The 21,398-nt window shown below is 47.0% G+C and overlaps 2 protein-coding genes across 2 annotated transcripts in view; both read left to right on the forward strand.

Annotated features, from left to right (window-relative positions):
• The first annotated feature begins 3,987 nt into the window (after positions 1 to 3,987).
• NR0B2 (nuclear receptor subfamily 0 group B member 2) lies at positions 3,988 to 6,363 on the forward strand. Its single transcript, XM_049774953.1, has 2 exons — positions 3,988 to 4,552; positions 6,034 to 6,363. Exons 1-2 carry the CDS (start codon positions 4,012 to 4,014, stop codon positions 6,330 to 6,332), a joined length of 840 nt encoding a protein of 279 aa, XP_049630910.1. The 5' UTR covers positions 3,988 to 4,011; the 3' UTR covers positions 6,333 to 6,363.
• A 9,904-nt stretch (positions 6,364 to 16,267) lies between these two features.
• GPATCH3 (G-patch domain containing 3) overlaps positions 16,268 to 21,398 on the forward strand; it is a 13,299-nt gene continuing 8,168 nt past the window's right edge. Inside the window, exons 1-2 of the mRNA XM_049775177.1 lie at positions 16,268 to 16,706; positions 18,884 to 19,302. Of these exons, the coding sequence (XP_049631134.1) occupies positions 16,268 to 16,706; positions 18,884 to 19,302 (858 nt within the window). The remainder of the gene's footprint in view (positions 16,707 to 18,883; positions 19,303 to 21,398) is intronic.

Here is a 21,398-nt window from a genome sequence, read left to right on the forward strand (position 1 = left end):
TGTAAAGAGCCGCATGTGACTCATGAGCCGTGGCTTGCCGACCACTGGTATAGTGGGTAGATGTGGCCGACCTGGATTCTACCTCGAGCATCCCATGTGGTCCTCCTGAGCACCCCAGGAGTAACTCTGGAGTGCAGAGCCAGGAATAACCCCTGGGCACTGCCAGGTATTCCCAAAACAAAAACAAATTTCTCTTTTAGCTCTTCGCTCAGGGATCACTTATGGCAGAACTCGGGACACCATGGGATGCTAAAGATTGAAATGCAAGGCCAAGTGTCCTACATGCTATACTATCACTCCTAAAAATATTTTTTTTAATTTTTTTTTGTTTTTGGGTCACACCTGGCATTGCTCAGGGGTTACTTCTGGCTCTACGCTCAGAAATCGCTCCTGGCTGGCTGGGGCGGAGGGGAACCATATGGGATGCCGGGATTTGAACCACCATCCTTCTGCATGCAAGGCAAATGCACTACCTGCATGACAGCTCTCTGGCCCCAAATATAAATTTCTAAGTGAGAATAGAAATGGCTTAAGCCACTAAAACTCACGGGTACACTGGTCTTCGGGTTGAAAACTCTGAAAGCACCCTTGGGAGTGTTGATAAAGCCCCTCCAGCCAGTTCAGATTCACACTCCACAACTGCCGCTACGCAAACCATGCAAAGGATCCAACTTCACTGCTTTACAATTAATCTCAGCTGAGAAGGCAAAGCAACAGAAAATTCCAGGTAAACCAGTTTTCAGGTTGAGAACTCTGGGGTCTTTTCGGAGTGAGAGTGGGTAGCCTCCCACAAACCAGCCCCAGCAGCCACACCAACATCCCACAGCCACTGCAAGGTAAACAAAGTAAACAATGGCCCAGCTTGAGAGCTACCAAGACTAACTCAAAGAAGTGCAAGCCAAACCAATCCACTGAAACTTATCAGCCCTCTTCTTCAGGAGTTCCTGAAGCATGTGGCTGCGCAACACCTTCAAATTCCACAGTACTGACAACCCAGTAGGAGCACACTAAGTTAGATGGAGAAGTAGCATAGAAGCCAACAAAGCTCAATAAACAAAAAAAAAAAAAAAAAAAACAACAGCAGGCTTAACTAGCTCAGTAAGACTTCAGACAATGACTTTAATAATTGCCTTGTGAGGGCCCGGAGAGATAGCACAGTGGCGTTTGCCTTGCAAGCAGCCGATCCAGGACCTAAGGTGGTTGGTTCGAATCCTGGTGTCCCATATGGTTCCCCGTGCCTGCCAGGAGCTATTTCTGAGCAGACAGCCAGGAGTGACCCCTGAGCACCGCCGGGTGTGGCCCAAAAACCGAAAAAAAAATAATAATTGCCTTGTGATATAACAATTTTCACAAGTTTCCTCTTATTGAAGTATTTTTTTATAATTTCATTAGCCATTTTGTTATGACAAGCAATACAAAACAAATTATTTTGTGCCTGCTAACAGGGAAAGCTTGTGAGTAAGTAGAAAACTAGGAACAATGATAGAGGAAAGGTCACACTGGTGGTAGAATTGATATTGAAACATTGAATGCCAGAAATAACTATTATTAACAACTTTGTAAACCACTGTGCCTAAATAAAGTAAAAAATAAAATTAAAATAAAACAATGTCAAATTCTATAGACAGTTAAAAAAAAAAACACAAAACATTTTTTTGACCATTCCTGGCTCTGAGCTCAGAGATCATTTTCAACAGGTATTGAGCAATCATATAGGGTGCCTGGGATTAAATGGGTTAGTCACATGCAAGGTAAATGCCTTTCCTACTGTGCCCATAAAGTCTTAATTTTTTATTGTTGTTGACGTTCAGGGATTACTCCTGGCTATGGGCTCAGAAATCGCTCCTGACAGACTGAGGGACCATATGGGATACTAGGGATTGAACCCAGGTCTGTTCCAGGCACATGCAAGGCAAACACCCTACTGCTGTGCTATTGCTTCAGCCCCATAAAGTCTTTTTTTTTTGGGGGGGGGGAGGGGTTCGGGTCATACCCGGCAGTGCTCAGAGGTTACTCCTGGCTCTATGCTCAGAAATCGCTCCTGACAGACAAGAGAGACCATATGCCAGGATTCGACCACTGTCTGTCCTGGATCAGATGCATGCAAGGCAAAAGCCCTACTACTGTGTTATCTCTCGGTCCTTCTTTTCTTTTTTTTTGTTTTTGGGCCACACCCGGCAGTGCTCAGGGGTTACTCCTGGCTGTCTGCTCAGAAATAGCTACTGGCAGGCACGGGGGACCATGTGGGACACCGGGATTCGAACCAACCACCTTTGGTCCTGGATCGGCTGCTTGCAAGGCAAACACTGCTATGCTATCTCTCCGGGCCCTCTTTTCTTTTCTTTTCTTTTCTTTTCTTTTCTTTTCTTTTCTTTTCTTTTCTTTTCTTTTTCCCTTCCCTTTCCCTTCCATTCTACCCTCCCTCTTCCCTCCTCCCTCCCTTCCCTCTCTCCCTTTCTTCCCTTTTTTTTTGTTTTGTTTTGGGGCCACACCTGATGACGCTTAGGGGTTACTCCTGGCTATGCACTCAGAAATTGCTTCTGGCAGGCCATATGGGACGCCGGGAGATCAAACCGCGGTCCGTCCTAGGTTAGCGTGTGCAAGGCAGGCAAACGTCCTACCGCTTGCACCACCGCTCCATCCCCTTCTTTCTTCTTTTCTTTCATTCTTACACCAAATCTCAGTTCTGGGAGCATTTGTCCTGTCTCCTTGTTCTTGGTACTGCTGGGAACCATGTGATACCAGGAATCAAACTCAGGATTCACATGTATAAAGCTTGTGTTCCAGCCCTTTGAGTTATCTACCCACCATTTGAGATAGATGTTCAGGGACAGAAGAGTTGTGTGGCAGGCAGCAAAAGAATGTTTATGTGCAAATGATAATGGACAACATCTACGGAGCAAGCCATCAGTTGGGAACTCCAGGGCACACAGCTCTGATCAAACAATTGGGAGCAAGCAAGGACTTTGGAGTTAGATAGATCTGGCACCTGTTCTTCGTGGGGTGATCCTGGGTAAGCCACTCCACCTATTTGAAAATCATAAGAATCTTTCTATAGGAGCCGGAGAGATAGTATGGAGGTAGGGCATTTGCCTTGCATGCAGGACGGTGGTTTGAATCCCAGCATCCCATGTGGTCCCTTGAGCCTGCCAGGAGGATTTCTGAATGTAGAGCCAGGAGTAACCCCTGAGCGCTGCCAGGTGTGACCCAAAAAAATAAATTTAAAACAAAAGGAACCTTTCTCTAAATACTGGAGTGGAAAGTGCCTGGCACAAGGCAAGGTACGCAATACATCCAAAAGATTTTATTATTATATTTTGGGGCTTCTCAGGAGTTATAGTCTGTGGGGGACTCAAGGAACCCAAACTGAAGGAGATTCTGCAGGGCTCCCCAGAACTAAAGTCAGCAAGAGGGTCTCCAAGACTGCACCATGGGCAAAGTCCTACCAGCCCCTAGCCCTCCCCATTCCTGACTCCTCCCAGCAGGATGCTCCTTGCCGACTACAGGAGCAGCCCAAGGTCAGGCAAACAAGCTGTCGATAAGGCACTTCCAGGTTGAGCCTTGTGTTCAAGGCTAGTCTAGTGGGGGCTGGCCTCTGCTGAGGGAGTGTTCTGGTCTTGTGCTCGCGTAAGAGCAGGCACCAATCCGGACACCTGCCACGGTCACCTGCTGATTGTGCACCTGAGGCCTTGGTGCCCTGGTACGGCCTGGGTTAATGACCCTGTTTATCCGCTTGAATCATCCGATAAGGGGCAACCAGGACAGCAGGTAGACAGCAAGGGAGCGCAGCTGCTTCATTGACTGAGGCCCTATCATTGCCACGTGGAGCTTCCAAGACCTCCCCCCTCCACCCCCCTACCCCTGTCCCCAGTGCCGCCAGCGTAAGCGTGATTTTTTTTTTTTTTCAATGAACATGACTTCTGGAGTCAAGGTTGTCCAGTGTTGCCTCCTCCCCAACATAGGAATATAAATAGCCCCACAGCAGAGCAGAAAGCAGGAGAGCAGGGAGGAATGAAGAGCCTTTCCTCCACCATGAGCTCCAGCCAGCCTGGGGGCTGCCCGTGCCAGGGTGCTGAAGGCCGCCCAGCGATTCTGTATGCTCTGCTGAGTCCCAGCCTCGAACCCCACCGATCTACAGCCCGGAGCCGCTGTCTGTGCCGCCAGCACCGACCTGTGCAGCTGAGTACACCCCACCGTACCTGCCAGGAAGCCCTGGATGTGCTGGGCAAGACAGTGGTCTTCCTCAGAAACCTGCCATCCTTCTGCCAGCTGCCCTCGCAAGATCGGCGGCAATTGCTGTGGGGCTGCTGGGGGCCCCTCTTTCTGCTGGGTTTGGCCCAAGACACCGTGACCTTCGAGGTGGCCGAGGCCCCAGTCCATAGCATACTCAAGAAGATCCTGCTGGAGGAGCACTGTAGCCAACTGCCTGAGCCACCACAGCCCTCACTGGCTGCTGTACGCTGGCTTCAGTGCTGTCTGGAGGCCTTCTGGAACCTGGAGCTGAGCCCCAAGGAATATGCCTACCTTAAAGGGACCATCATTTTTAACCCAGGTGAGCTCCCAGACACGCCTGGAGGGGGGTTTGGATTATAGGATTGGGTCCAACCCAGCAGGCACTTCAAAGGGCTTGATATGCTGAATCCTCTTAACATCCAAGAGTACTCTTGCAGAAGAGGCTCAGAGGAGCCAGAGAGATACTGCGTGATGGTCCTGGCCTTGCCTCCTTCAATTTCTGCTACCGCATAATCCCCAAATTCAAATGACACCAACCCTTAAGCATAGAGTAGCAGAGGAGTGAGCCCACCACCACCAGGTGTGGTATAATCCTTGCCAAAAATAATGATGTTCAGATAGGTTGTCTGACTTGCCAAATGTCATACAGCCAACCAGGGATGGGCAATCTGGTCTACTCCCTCCAGAAACTGGCCCTTGCCACTCTGTTCATGAAAGTGGGAATAGGAGAGAAGAGGGCTGCCAGACACAGCTGTGCCTCAGTTTCAGATAAAACTGTGCAATCAAGGTCATGGCTGGGACACATATTTTGCATGTAAAAGCTATGGGTTCACTCTTCAGCACCACATGGTCCCTGAAGAACTGATGAAATGGTTCCCAAGTATAGCTAGAGCATGCCCCAATATGTGAGTTCAGAAAAACCACCTAGAGAAGAAAGAAAATGGGGCACAAAGAATGAGGTTCCCTATTGAAATTCTTCCAGAAATGGCCGGTAACAGTGCTCTCTGTAATCTTGAAAGCAGCTGAGATGATAATTTCTTATGAAAAGGCTCTTATGGGATGTGTGAATTACAAAAAACAATTATTTTTAGAAACAGATGCCTATATTTAATTTACCATAAATTAAGCCCCAATTTAAAGATTTTATGGGAGGCCACCCCCAGCAGTGATTGAGAGACCATGCAGTACTGGGGATTAAACTAGAGTTTAACATTCCAAGTAAGTGCTCCAGCCCTTTGGACCATCTTGAGGCTTGGAGGTATTATTGTTCTTTTTTTTTGTTTTTTTTTTTTTGTTTTTTTTTTTTTGTTTTTTTTTTTTTTTTGGGCAAACCCGGCAGTGCTCAGGGGTTACTCCTGGCTGTCTGCTCAGAAATAGCTCCTGGCAGGCACGGGGGACCATATGGGACACCGGGATTCGAACCAACCACCTTAGGTCCTGGATCAGCTGCTTGCAAGGCAAATGCCGCTGTGCTATCTCTCCGGGCCCTTATTGTTCTTAAGTGGTCTTTTCTGAGATGTAGTTATTACTAATTTTACAGATGAGATTGAGGCACAGAGATTAGGTAAACTGCTGAGGTCATATGCTAAATAACTTCATGCACTCACGAGTGCCATTACTTACCCATATCTCATTCTTGGCCTTCACAAATGGATGGATGACTACCCAGATCAGTGAACAAAGGGAGGTAGAAGGGAGGGGCCTCCTGTGTGAGCAGCTGCCTCAGATCTGGGGCTGATCTTGCTCTGTGGCTTCTGGAGTTAGGGTGCTCATGAGTTGTCTTACCCTTTCTACCCACAGACTTGCCAGGCCTTCACACCTCTTCCTACATTGGGCTCCTACAGCAAGAGGCTCATCAAGCACTATGTGAGGTCCTGGAGCCCCAACATGCAGCAGGCCAGAGCCGGTTGGCCCGTGTGCTCCTTACTGCCTCCACCCTCAAGTCCATCTCCCCCACCCTGCTTGGGGACCTCTTCTTTCGCCCTATCATTGGAGACATTGACATTGTTGGCCTCCTTGAGGACATGCTTCTGCTGAGCCTACCTGCTGCCACCCTAGCAGAGACCAGGTGTTGGCTGGAAGGCAGCTGGCAGTGCTGAATCTACCCACTCACTGTCCCTGGATGGGCAAACTGTCCCTGAATGGGCAAACTGCCTGTGCTTTCTCTACCCTGATTGAGAAAGTGGCCAGCTAGGCTATGGCCTCCATTAGGCCTCTTCAGCATGGGCACAGTGCTGCAGATGTGTGGGGGATCTTGGTGCTAAACAGCACCCACAAGCCCAGCCTTTATTCTCCCACTAAGAAGGGCTAAAAGTCTAAGTGGTTGTTCACTGGACCCAGCCACACTCTGACTTTGTATAGAACTGACCTAAGTTATTTTATTTTTGAGGGGGGCATACTCCATGGTGCTTAGGGTCTATTTCTAGCACTAGACTTGAGAGTCATTCCCAGCAGTTCTAGGGGGACCATATATCACTGGGATTGATCCAGGCCCCATGTATGTAAAGCAAGTGTTCTATCCCTTTGAGCCATCTTCCCAGCCCAAGTGTTTGGTTTTTGTAATAAAAACATGACATTCTTGGGGTCTGACACTTAGACAGTACATATGAAAGGGACCATATCTGTTCTTGGGCTGCCCTATCTGGTCAGAGGAGGCCCAGGAGGAAGGACCCACAAAGGGGTCAAAGCCACACCTTAGGAAGCTGAAAAAATAAATTTTCAGACTAGGATGATGACTTCATTTCTGGGGAGGGGATTTATTTTTGGTGGCTCTGAATCCAGGGAGAAAATTAGTCCAGGAACCCTCACCTCTTTGCCTTTATCTTTGGCAAATGGGTTTCTTTCCATGTCCCCATTCTGCACCCCTACCATGACTCCCTTTTGGCTCCCTATCACCACAGGGAAAGTAGACAGTGTCAACAAGGAATGTGGAGCAGCTCAGGCTGAAAAGAAACAGACAAGGTCACTGGGCTCTCCATGGCTTGGAGGTCAATCACTTCCAGAGACAGTGGTCAACAGGAGAGTAGTGGACACTGCTCCCCTGAAGAGGGAAGGTGAGGATACCCAGGCTAGCCTGGCAGCTGTCTGGAGGCCAATGCAGGCCAAAGTTTAGCTGCCATATGGCTGTTAAAGACTTCCATGAGATCTGGCTTAGAGCCACTGCCTGAGTCCTCCTGGCTGCCCTTTCACCACCCTCGGTGCAGCCCTTCCCCGGGAATCCATCTCCAAAGCTAGACAAGCAACATAAGGTTAGCCCAGGCTGAAGTCAGTGTTGTCCAGGTCACAACTTGTATTTGTTTGCACTGGTCAATGCCTGTGCCACACTGTTTGTTAAATATCTTGAATCTCACCCAGGTCAGGGTCACTGACCACTGGGTGGGCAGGAGGGAATGATAACAATACACATGCCCATAGGACCCCCTCTCCAGCCTCCTCCTTCCTCTAGCATTAAGGTCCGCCTGCCCAGGCCCCACCCTCTCCACCAGTCTGGATTCTTCTCACGGGGACCAAGTTAATTATTGCTCAGGAGAGGTCATTCACTCAGGGACAATAGCCTGAGAGTTGTCATCAGGTTGTCACTCAAGTCTCCCCAAGGCCCGGAAGGATAGGGGCCACAGCTAAATTAGCAAGTGCCCCTTCTGGTGGCCACCCAGTGCCAGTAACAAAGCACAGTTGTATATTTTCCAGTCACACCACTCTAACAAGACAGGGCATACACACTTCACACCTACAGTATCCTTCTCACACATAGCTCACACACACACACACACACACACACACACAACACACAGCCAGTCCTCCACATGCCTGCCTTGCAGAGTCCAGGCACTCCCTCAGTGATGTATGCAGGAACTTCCCCTCACCCCACCAACATCCACCATTGAAACAGTCACCCAAGGACAGTCACACAGATTCTACAGACCTACACCCACATGTAGGGCACCCATCTGTAGGCTCCCTCATAACACTGTGTCAACTCTGCCTGCCACAGGAAAACTCCACATATTCCCTTGAGGAAAACCTGCATCTTTAAGTTCAATCTAATTCAAGTTGCTCTACCTGGCTTTTGGGGTCATAACTCATTACTCCCTTACCCTATGATGACCTCAATATTCTACTATCCTTTCGTTCAGGCCCTGCTCAATTACTTCCACTCCCACCAGAACCAAGTCAAATTCCTAAACAGAAGTATCCCTTTTCCCCTCTCACCTTTCCTTTCTCTGGTATGCAGCGCCCTTCACACTGAAGGAAAACAGACCAGACTGGATGGACAGAAGCCTCATCTGCTCATAGATGCCAAATCTAGTTCATTCAGATTTGGAGTACTGCTTTCATGTCCTTCACTCACTGCCCTCTTAATTTTTGTTGTACCTCTCTGGACCCCAGGCTGTCTTCTAACCTCTTAATTTTCTCTTCCTCCCCACTTCACCCCAACAGCCTTTAGAAAGCTCCTCTCTGCTTCATTCCCAGCTTTGCCATGACACTTAAGTATTCCATCTCCCAGGAGCATTCCTTACACTGCTTCCCTGTCTCTTTTCTACTTTTCCATTGGCTGAGATCTAGACTCCTACTGAACTCCTATCCTGCCTCCATGCCTTCTGCAATTAACCTTAAGACAAATAGAGCAAAATGAATGAGAGTCCAGAATCTATTATGAGAGCATGATATGAACTCCAAGAGATGCAGCTTTACTCATGGGGAGGACCTCTCCACTGTAGAAGGAGCAAAAGGAATAAGCTCAAACAGGATCTTCCTGCACTTACTCAAGCTCTGGGTTAATTGCCATCTCCCTGGAACTTGAACTCAAGCCTATACTACTTCAAAGGTAGGAGGGCTTTCAGCACAAGGCTAAAATAGACAATGTCCAGAACTAGGATGTCTGGTGCCAGTTCTGTCCTGGTTACATATTATCCCTCAGGAATGACAAGAAATGCAGCTGAATGGCTCTGAATATGGGCCAACCTGGGGGTCATCATTTTACTATTATTATTATTTCTGCTCCCGTTATCCAATTTATTTTTTTTAATTTTTTTATTTTGAATTATAAGAACAAAAGATGCAAAGAAAGAGGGCAAGGTAAAGTTACAGTGGAAGGACAATTACCCATAACATAATTCTCAGAAGAAGTCCCTTTGCTGATATCTTAACTTTGAACTTTCAGCCAAAGAACGTTAAGATAAATAAAACAGAATCCATGTACAATTACTTTGTCCCTCAAGTCCCCAGATTGTAACACATTATAATATTTATTAACAGCACACAAGGCAATCTAAAGCCATTAAACTTATGTAACTCCTTAAACATTAGAGGCATAGTATTTTTTACATTTCCATGTACATGCATATTAGCTTAAGTTAACCTCAAATTTTAAGTGGGTTTTTTTTAAGGATTAGAGTCAAAGGAGCACAGTAAAAACAGTGTTAGAGTGGCAATTGTTGTTTGCATAGGCCCACAAAAATATGAGAGGCATGGAAAGGAATAACTTTGGCCTAAATACAAAGAGATCCTACCCCTAAAGTTTCCTGGCATAAGACCAACTCTAGGCTTCAGGCAAGTTATCGTCCAATCCAAGACATTGTCCGTAGTGCCAACACACTTTTCACACAGTCTCTGTTGTTGGTATCCCAATTTATTGACTGCTGGGCCGGGAAGGTGGCGCTAGAGATAAGGTATCTGCCTTGTAAGCGCTAGCCAAGGAACGGACCGTGGTTCGATCCCCCGGCGTCCCATATGGTCCCCCCAAGCCAGGGGCAATTTCTGAGCGCTTAGCCAGGAGTAACCCCTGAGCGTTACCGGGTGTGGCCCAAAAACCAAAAAAAAAAAAAACCAAAAAAAAAACAAAAAACCAATTTATTGACTGCTTATCAAGCAGCCACATGTTGATGCTGATCTCCACCCTGCCCTAGGGCAATCATAAAGTCTAGAATTCTTGACTGCCAAAAGTCAACACTCACTGTTCATCCAATCAGTCTCTTCTTCAACATATTTCTTTTATGGGGGTTGGGGACACTCCCTGTGGTTCTGGCAGACCCATGTGGTGTCAGGGGTTAAACTCAGAATATTGTACAAGTAAGGTCTTTGTTCTACCATTTGAGCCACATTCCTGACCCCTTGATGTTCATTTGTACCAGACCCTATACAAAAAATGCAGGGTAAGAGTAAATGAAATAACTGACAGGCTTGCCTTTATTAAACCACCTGTTTAAGACAAAGACTTAAGCAATTGAAGCTAAGTGATCCAGACTAAGAATGATAAGTGAGATAAAATCTGCCTAGAGATGGGAAAATACTTCACCCACATGGGGACTGCTTGGAGAAAAGGAATTTTCCAGGTAAACCAAGGGAGTACAGATAGAGGGAAAAAAAGAGAGCAAAGAAGTTGGAGACAGGATGCTCAGCTCACTGCAAGTGGTCCATAACAGTGGGGCCCAGGGCAGTGAGTGATAGCTCTGAGAATAGACAAACCCAAAATAGCAACTGAGAAAGGTGCCAGCAATGTAACTGGAGGAGGTGATAAGGCGAAGATCTCAGGGATCAAAATTAATAAAGAGAACCTCTGATTCCTGGGAGGTCTTCCAGGAAGCCACTAAATCATCAGCTGGGGACAGGACAGAGAGCTAGTATAGTGGATAAGATGCTTGCCTTGTAAAATGGCCAACCCAGCCTCAATCCTTAGCACTTCATAAGGACTCCTAAGCTTTTCTAAGAACAATCCTTGAGTTCAGGCCAACAGTAAGCCTTGAATATGATTGCTAGGGCCCCAACACTAATTTACAAACAAAAATCTCCAGCTTCACCCTGAAATATCCCAGGGATGTTGCTGATTCAATCTCTTAGCCTTCACTAGAAGAATCAAGGAAGCACAGAGAAGTTAAATGATTCGCTTAAGGGGCTGGAGAGATAGCATGGAGGTAAAGCATTTGCCTTGCATGCAGAAGTACAGTGCTTCGAATCCAGCATCCCATATGGTCCCCCGTGCCTGCCAGGGGGATTTCTGACTGTAGAGCCAGAAGTAACCCCTGAGCGCTGGCGGGTGTGACCCAAAAACCAAAAAAAAAAAAAAAAAAGATTTGCTTAAGGCCACAAAGTTAATATGTACTGAAATTGTAACAAAATCACCCAACAGTGTATCAAAAGCTTGGTACTAGACCCCAAACCATAAAATGTAACACAGGCAGAATGGTCCCTGATACTGACCTCTTATCTTCTGAGTAACTAAGGGAGCATCCATGAATTTTCTCTAAGCCACATAAGAAATTTTTTTAATTTTAGGTGTCACTTTGCAGTATTGAGAGGTGCTCTTAATTCTCAGGGTCCATATTTGAGAGGGTGTGAGAGAAATCAAACCCAGGGCCCAGTATAGGAAGCATGTGCTCTCCAGTCCTAAGTTATAGAAGGAGTAATGTTTCTTTGCAATAAATTGTGTTCCAAATACAAAAGGATAAATTTTATTTTACATTGCCAGTGTATTTTCTGATACAAAAGTCTACAAATTTCTTTTAAATTTATGTATAAATATATGTGTAGCTTCACTTTTTGTATGTAACGCCAAATTGTGGTTGTCATCAGCTTACATGTCCACCACCAGTAGTAATGGCTGCTCTTCCTTAACAACAGTTAAGGACTTAGAGCTTCTTGTCAATCTAGTGAATATGCAGTGGTCTTGTTGGCATTCCCCTGATTATTACTTTATCCACTTTACCCAAGTGGAGGACCTTGTCTTCATTGTGGAAGAGAGCTTTAAGTTTCTCTTTTGTTTTCTTTGGCCTAGTTTTCAATTGTTTGTATTATTCTTATTGATTTGTGGGGGTTCACCAACATATTTTGAAGACTGGATTAATGACTTAAAAGGCTTTGAATTGAGGATTGAAATTAGAGATTTTAAAAATTGCCTTTCCTGGGGGCCGGGCGGTGGCGCTAAAGGTAAGGTGCCTGCCTTGCCTGCGCTAACCTTGGACGGACCGCGGTTCGATCCCCCGGTGTCCCATATGGTCCCCCAAGCCAGGAGCAACTTCTGAGCACTTAGCCAGGAGTAACCCCTGAGCGTTACTGGGTGTGGCCCAAAAACCAAAAAAAAAAAAAAAAATTGCCTTTCCTGGCCTAGAGATAGCACAGCGGTAGGTCATTTGCCTTGCATGCGGTTGACCGGGGAGGGACCCGGTTCAGTTCCTGGTATCCCATATAGTTTCCCTATATGCCAGGGGCGATTTCTGAGGCAGAGCCAGGAGTAACCCCTGAGCACCGCAGGGTGTGGCCCAACAACAACCAAATAAATAAATATATAAAGAAAACTTTTGTTTTATTTTATTTGGTTTGGTTTTTTGGCCACAGCCAGTGACGCTCAGGGATTACTCCTGGCTATGCACTCAGAAATCGCTCCTGTTTTGAGGGACCATATGGGATGCTGGGGGATCGAACCGCGATTTGTCAAGGCTAGTGCTTGCAAAGCAAATGCCTTACGACGTGCGCCACTACTCCGACCCCATATATAAATAAAGTTTAAAAATATATATATAAGGGCCCGGAGAGATAGCACAGCGGCGTTTGCCTTGCAAGCAGCCAATCCAGGACTTTGGTGGTTGGTTCAAATCCCGGTGTCCCATATGGTCCCCCGTGCCTGCCAGGAGCTATTTCTGAGCAGACAGCCAGGAGTAAGCCCTGAGCACCGCCGGGTGTGGCCCAAAAACCAAAAAACAAAACAAAACAAAACAAAAATATATATATAAATAAAATAGTCTTTTCTGGGGTCACAGCAGATAGGGTGTAGCCTTGCACCCTGGGGACCCGGGTTTGATCATAACACCTCATCTTGTTCCCTGAACACACCAGAAATGATCCTGAGTGCAGAGCCAGAAAAAAACCTGATCCAGAAACCAAACAAAAACAAAAAATTTGCCCTTCCAGGCCAAGGAGACAGGGTGAAGCACAAGCTTTGTACAGGAAACCTGCACAAATGGTAAGAACCTCCCGGAGGGGCTGGAGGGATAGTACAGTGGTAGGGCGTTTGCCTTGCACTCTTTCGACCCAGGATGGACGATGATTCAATTCCCGCCATTCCATATGGTCCCCCGAGCCCTGCCAGAGCGACTACAGAGTGCAGAGCCAGGTGTGGCTCCAAAACAAAACAAAAAGAACCTCCTAAAGCTACCCAGAATACTGAGATACTGAGTTTAGAGCAGGGGTCTCAAACTCGTGGCCCGTGGGCCATTTGCGGCCCTCCGTACAACATTTTGTGGCTCACGGCCGGCCTTCAAATATCGCAATATTCGCGATTATTCGCTTACCAATAATCGCAATAAAAATCGCAATAGTAAGAAAAAAATCGCATTAAACATTCACATAGCTCAAGCAGTTCCGTTCAGGGTATGCAAATGTTTTTTTTTTTTTTTGTTTTTTTTTTTTTTTGGTTTTTGGGTCACACCCGGCGGTGCTCAGGGGTTACTTCTGGCTGTCTGCTCAGAAATAGCTCCTGGCAGGCACAGGGGACCATATGGGACACCGGGGTTCGAACCAACCACCTTTGGTCCTGGATTGGCTGCTTGCAAGGCAAACGCCGCTGTGCTATCTCTCCGGGCCCTATGCAAATGTTTAATGCGATTTTTTTCTTACTAATGCGATTTTTATTGCGAATATTTGGTAAGCGAATAATCGCGAATACTTTGCGAATACTAGCGCAGACGTCATTTCCCCTGCTCCTGCCTGCTGTCCCTTGCATTATCGGAGGCCTACGGGAGAGAAGGGAGATAAGTTTATTACAGAATTAGATTTTGTCATACCTTCATCATGACTTCATCAAAGCCTGCAGTGAAAAGAAAGATTGATGATGAGCACAGACAATTTCAGGAAAAGTGGGAGAGACAGTATTTCTTTGTTGAGCACAGGGGCATCCCCACATGTCTTATTTGCTCAGAGAAAGTTGCAGTGCACAAGGAATACAACTTGAAATGCCATTATTCAACTAAACATGCTGAGGAATGTGCAAAATATCAAGGAAATGAGAGAGCCAAGTGGGTTGCCAGTCTTAAAGCATGTCTAATGAGGCAACAAGATTTCTTCAAGAAAGCAACCAAAGAGAATGTTGCATCAGTCGAAGCTAGTTACATGGTTAGTGAGATGATTGCTAAGGCAGGGAAACCATTCACAGAAGGAGAGTTTGTTAAAAAAATGCATGTTACAGGCTGCAAGTATTATCTGTCCAGAAAAGAAAGGTCAGTTTAGCAAAATCAGCCTTTCTGCCAACACTGTGGCAGAGCGCATTTCTGACATGTCAAGTGACATTTATCATCAACTGTGTGAGAAAGCCAAATGCATACTCAGTTGCTCTAGATGAGGGCACAGATATAACAGACACTGCGCAGTTCGCAATGTATGTCCGTGGTGTTGATTGCAATTTTGAATAGACAGAGGAGCTGCTCATAATAATTCCAATGCATGGCCAGACCACCGCTAATGAGATATTTCAGCAACTGTGTGATGCCATTGAGAATACAGGTTTGCCATGGAAGAGGTTTGTTGGAATAATAACCGATGGAGTGCCATTGATGAAGGGAGGAAAAATGGACTGGTGGCACTTGTTCAAAAAAAACTTGAAGAGGAGGGTGTAGAGAAGGTCATTGCTCTTCACTGCATTATCCCTCAGCAGGCCCTTTGCAGTAAATGCCTGCCGTGTGACAATGTGATGTCTGTTGTTGTGAAATGCATCAACCAAATCAGATCCAGGGGCTTAAAGCACAGGAGGTTCCATGCTTTTTTAGAGGAAATGGAGTCAGAATATGGAGATGTGCTCTATTTCACCGAGGTACGTTGACTCAGCAGGGGAAATGTCCTGAAAATTTTTTGAGTTGAGAGAAGAAATGAAAGCCTTCATGGAGACGGATGGGAATGCTGTTTCTGAGTTGAGTGATCACAAATGGCTCATGGACTTAGCTTTTCTTGTTGACATCACACATAAGCTGAATGTACTAACCAAGATGTTACAAGGCCCGGGGCAGCTTATCAGTGCTGCCTATGACAACGTGAGAGCATTCTCCACAAAACTTGTGTTATGGAAATCCCAGCTCTCTCAGACAAACCTTTGCCATTTCCCAGCATGCAAGGAACTTGTGGATGCAGGCATACCATTCAGTGGGAGAAATATGTTGATGCTATTTTTAAGCTAGAGAAGGAATTGGATCACAGATTTGCAGACTTCGAAAAGCATAGAGCCACTTTCCAAATTTTTGTGGACCCCTTTTACTTTGATGTGCAAGATGCCCCTCCTGTGCTTCAAATGGAGCTCATTGACCTGCAATGTAACTATGATCTCAAAGCCAAGTTCAGGGAGATAAGTGGAAAAGCAGATATGCATGGACAATTTTTGAGAGAATTGCCTCCCTGCTTCCCTGAGCTTTCCCAAATGTTCAAGCGCACCATGTTCCTTTTTGGGAGCACATATTTGTGTGAAAAGTTATTCTCCACATTGAACTTCAATAAGTCAAAGTACAGGTCTAGACTTAATGATGATCATCTTCAAGCCATACTGAGGGTCTCAACTGCTTCCTCTCTAAAGCCAAATGTAGTTCAGATTTGTGAGAAGAAGCGCTGTCAAGTCTCTGGCAGCAAGGAATAGGCAAAAGATGCCATGTTCAGAAGAACTGTTCATGATCTTCACTCAATGTTCTATTCATGTTCAGAAGAAATAATTAAAACTGTTAATAATGACGTTTGAGGACTCTGTGTGTGTGTGTGTGTGTGTGTGTGTGTGTGTGTGTGTGTGAAATCCCTTATGCGGCCCTGCCTCACCCCGACTTTGCCTCCTGTGGCCCCCAGGTATATTGAGTTTGAGACCCCTGGTTTAGAGTATTTCTCCTCTCTTCTCAGGTGAGCTTATCGATCTGCGTCAACGTCTCCAGACTTCCCAGGTTCCCAGGTTCCCGAGCTACATCCACAGAGGGGCGGATCAAGCGAGAGTGCCGTATCGTAGCAACACACTCCCGAGAACCACTTACGACATTCTCGCGAGAGTTGGTCGCGGACGATCATGTGACGATCCAAGATGGCTGCGCCCAGGGAGGCCGAGGAAGAAGCAGTCGTTTACTTAATAGTCAGCGGCATCCCCGCCGCGTTGAGGTCGGCCCAGCTACGAAGTTACTTTAGCCAATTTCGGGAACAGCGCGACGGCGGTTTCCTCTGTTTCCACTACCGGCATCGGCCCGAGCGTGCCCCTCCCCAGGTTGCTTCCGACTCTTCCCAAGCTGCTGTCGAGGAGGTTCTGACCCCCGAGGCTTCAGGCACAGATGCCCGTGTGCTTTCAACAGGGGACTCGGCCTCGTCCCAAACTCGCACCTGCTGCTGCGTCATCTCCATCCGGGGTGCGACTCAAGCCCAAAGGTTTCTTCGCATGTATTCGGGCCGCCGATGGCTGGACCCTCAGGGGACTTGGTTGCCGGGTCGCTGTTTCATCCGCAGACTTAGGCTACCGACTGAGGCATCAGGTACGAATGGGAACGAACGATAAGTAGACTGAGCTCTATCACTGAGACACCTTTCTGGGGAACTGTCATGGGGGGGGTGAGAATGCATCAGATCTCTGATAACTACTGTAACAGTTTAGGTCACGTCTGGATAGAGCTTCAGTTGAATGGGAACGATAAGTAGACTGAGCTCTATCACTGAGACACCTTTCTGGGAACTGTCATGGGGGGTGAGAATGCATCAGATCTCTGATAACTACTGTAACAGTTTAGGTCACGTCTGGATAGAGCTTCAGTTTTCTCTTGCACGTTAATTTAATGTAGGGAGTGAGAAAAAAAAAGTCTATAGAATGGGCTATTTCCCAATGGGTCTTTCTTGTGGGCCCTTTGTCTGCCAGATTGCACCGATACAGAAGGAAAAAGGAACATCAGGTTCTTGGTTATTTTGTTTTTGTTTTGAAGCCACACTTGAATGCCACACAATGCTCTGTAGTTAGTCTTGGCTGTGCTGGGGAACATCTGGGATGCCCCAGATCGAACTCAGATTGGCTGTGTTCATGGCAAGTGCCCTATCTTCCATACTATCTCTCCATTCCCTTGTTTTTGGTTTTGGGTCACATCTGTCATTGTTCATGGCCTACTCCAATCTGCTCTCAAGTATTACTCCTGGCTGATTCAGGGGATCATATGTAGTCTTGGGGATTGAACCCAAGTCTTCACCCTGCCCGCTGGACTATCCAGCTCCTGCCATTCTAATTAACACTAATTGAACACTTTTTTGTTTGTTTGTTTGTTTGTTTAGTTTTTTGGGTCACACCCGGTAGCGCTCAGAGGTTACTCCTGGTTCAATGCTCAGAAATCGCTCCTGCCAGGCTCAGGGGACCATATGGGATGCCAGGATTCGAACCACCGTCCTTCTGCATGCAAGGCAAATGCCCTACCTCCATGCTATTTCTCCGACCCCTAATTGAACACTTTTTGTATATGTATTAGGCACTATTCTAAATCTTTACTTTTTTTTTTTTTTTTTGTTTTTGGGCCACACCTGGCGGTGCTCAGGGGTTACTCCTGGCTGTCTGCTCAGAAATAGCTCCTGGCAGGCACGGGGGACCATATGGGACACCAGGATTCGAACCAACCACCTTTGGTCCTGGATCGGCTGCTTGCAAGGCGAACGCCGCTGTGCTATCTCTCCGGGCCCTACTTTCTTTTTTGACATGGCACAATCATTCTTTCTTTGGGGGGGGGCCCCACATCCAGTGACGCCCAGGGGCTATTCCTGGCTATGCACTCAGAAATTGCTCCTGGTTTGGGGGACCATATGGGACTCCGGGGGATCAAACCGCAGTCTGTACTAGTCTAGCACTGGCAAGGCAGACGCCTTACCACTCCGCACCACCACTCCGGCCCCAATTCTTTTTTTTTTTTTTTTTTTTTAAAGCAGTTTATTTATTAATCGATTGGTTTTGGGGGCAACACCTGGTGATGCTCAGGGGTTACTCCTAGCTCTGCACTCAGAAATTGCTCCCAGCAAGCTCGGGGAACCATATGGGATGCCAGGAATTGGACTGGGTCTATCCCAGGTCGGCCGCATGCAAGGCAAATGCCTTACCACTGTTCTATCTCTCTGGCCCCATGGCACAATAATTCTATAAGCTAGATGGTATTTATGGGAGATAAAGAAACCTGAGCTTATAGAATTAGTAGCAAAATAACCAAAACAAATGTAGGGATTTTGCTTTAGAGCCTTTGCTCTTTACTGTCATGTACTGAGATGACAGGAAGGATAAACATTTCCTATAAAGATTGAGAAATGTGACTTTTCACTTACATTTCAAAAAGATAAATTGGTTTTTATACTCCAGAGAGATTTGAAAGGAAGAAACACCATTTGACTCAGGTGTTTAAACCTTGACCCACTGCTGTTCCATATGTTGCTGAAAGGTCTCTACGTTTATTTTTGTTTGTTTTGGTTTGGTTTGGTTATTTTGGCCACACCCGGTGGCACTCAGGGGTTACTCCTGACTATATGCTCAGAAATAGTTCCTGGCAGGCTCTGGGGACTATATGGGATGCAGGGGATCAAGCCCCGATCAGTCCTAGGTTGGCCACATGCAAGGGAAACACCTTACCAACTGTGTTATCGCTCTGGCCACATGGTCTCTAAGTTTCAAGAGCCATTCTCTCTCCCTCCCAAGGGTTGGGCTCCTTTCCCTTCCAGACCAGGAAGGAACTGCAGAATCGGAAAGCTAAGAGTGAAGCCTTCACACTGGCTGACTTGAGGCAACTGCCGGAGCTGAACCCACCAGTGCTCATGCCCAACGGAAATGTAGGTACTCCTCTTCGGATCTTTTTGGAGTTGATCCGGTCCTGCCGCCTTCCTCCTCGGGTCATCACCCAACTGCAGCTCCAGTTCCCAAAGACAGGTTCTTCCCGGCGTTATGGCAATGTACCGTTCAGGTATGAGGACTCCGAGATGGTGGACCAGGAAGAGAATGTATACACAGATGAAGGTACAGAAATTCCCCAGGGAACCTGCCTAGGAAACATGCCAACCAGCCCCATCAGAGATCCTGAGGAGGAAGGAGAAAAGGAAGAAGAGTTGTCTTCAGAGGATGTGAGTTATAGCAAGCTCTATTTTGTGCTGTTCTGTGGTAGTAATCCCTGAGACTTCATGGTATTTGATTTGAAGCCCCAGGTTTTTTTGTTTTGTTTTGTTTTGTTTTTTGGGTCATACCCGGCAGAACTCAGGGGTTACTCCTGGCTCTATGCTCAGAAATCACCCCTGGCAGCCACGGGGGACCATGTGGGATGCCGGGATTCAAACCACCGTCCTTCTGCCTGGAAGGCAGACATCTTACCTCCAGGCTATCTCTCCAGCCCCGAAGCCCCAAGTTTAAGTGAGGGAGGACCCGTCCTGTTCTTTCTCAAATCCATTCAGGCAGTTGTAAATACAGACTAAAAGTGATTTCCAAAGGTCTTCTGAGATGGAGTCGATACCCTCAAAGAGCCTAAAATTTGGAGAGATAGCACAGCGATAGGTCGTTTGACTTATATGAGACCAACCCAGTATGGACCCGGGTTTGATACCCGGCATCCCACATGGTCCCCTGAGCCTACCAGGGCTGATTTCTGAGCCAGGAGTAACCCCTGAGCAACTCTGGGTATGGCCAGAGTTTTGGGGTATGGCCCAAAAACAAACCAAAAAAAAAGAGCCTAAAAGACAGAGCCAGCACCCGGAGGGGCTGCATGGTATGGCAAGTTGAGTTTGGATAGGACTGTGCCACTCTTTTTTTTTTTTTTTTTTTTTTTTTTTTTGGTTTTTGGGCCACACCTGGTGGTGCTCAGGGGTTACTCCTGGCTGTCTGCTCAGAAATAGCTCCTGGCAGGCACGGGGGACCATATGGGACACCGGGATTCGAACCAACCACCTTTGGTCCTGGATTGGCTGCTTGCAAGGCAAACGCTGCTGTGATATCTCTCCAGGCCCGACTGTGCCACTCTTTTTTTTTGTTGTTTTTTGTTTTTTGGGCCACACCCGGCGGTGCTCTGGGGTTACTCCTGGCTGTCTGCTCAGAAATAGCTCCTGGCAGGCACGGGGGACCATATGGGACACCGAGATTTGAACCAACCACCTTTGGTCCTGGATTGGCTGCTTGCAAGGCAAACACCGCTGTGCTATCTCTCCGGGCCCGACTGTGCCACTCTTGAGACACTCTCTAGGACACTATCCTCTGCTGAACCCAGGTTCCCTCATCTGTAGACTGGAAACAGTAGTACTTAACCTTATGAAATGATTGGCAGGAAAAAGATGCTAACATGCTTAAAGGGTCAGCACTGTAGACAAGTGTTCTTGTCCTCTTCCTTTTTTTGGGGGGGGGGGTCACATCCGATGGTGCTCAGGGGTTACTCCTGGCTCTGTACTCAGAAATTGCTCCTGGCAGGCTCTGGGAATCACCTGGGATGCTGGGGATTGAACCCGGGTCTGTCCCGGGTCAGCCATGTGCAAAGCAAACCCTACTGCTGTGCTATCACTCTGGCCTCCTTTTCCTTTACTTCTTTGTGACATAATGTGTAAGGACCTAAGCAGGATACCCTGCTAGGCCCTGACAAGCTGAGAGCAAGTGGAGCGCTGAGGGCCTCCATGAGACTGTAAGGTTTGAGGGTATAGGACAGGGGTGGTGAACAAGTTGCCACAAAGAGCCAAAATTTTAAACTGTGAGAGTCAGAGAGCCACAAGCGCAGTGACCTGGCAAAACAGACAAACACTCACACAAAAGCATCTAATTTTAACAATAATCTATTAAACACATATTGCATTTTTCCATTTTGAGTGAGGGTAAAAATCCTGCAGTGCTGGTGAGGGTGTGCTGCGTCCTCCACACTAAGAACTAATGACCAGATGTGACACAATATGTGACACACAGGTCCCCCCGCTCGCTGGCCCGTGCAGTTATTTCTGAGGGATGGGAGACGGGATGACGCAGCCTGGGGGCGGGACTACGTGCTCAGAGATCTTTCGTCAGAGGTCCCTCCTCAGAAGCAGCAGAACAAAATCCAAACTTGGCAAAGAGCCACAGTATACAAAATAATGATAAGAGGCAAAGAGCCGCATTCATTTTGGCTGGGAGCCGCATGCGGCTCGAGAGCCACTTGTTCGGCACCCCTGGTATAGGAGAATTTCACCAAGTAAGGAATAGTGGCAGAATGTAG

This window comes from Suncus etruscus, chromosome 6 (assembly GCF_024139225.1).
Source record: "Suncus etruscus isolate mSunEtr1 chromosome 6, mSunEtr1.pri.cur, whole genome shotgun sequence".
NCBI classification, from domain to species: Eukaryota; Metazoa; Chordata; class Mammalia; order Eulipotyphla; family Soricidae; genus Suncus; species Suncus etruscus.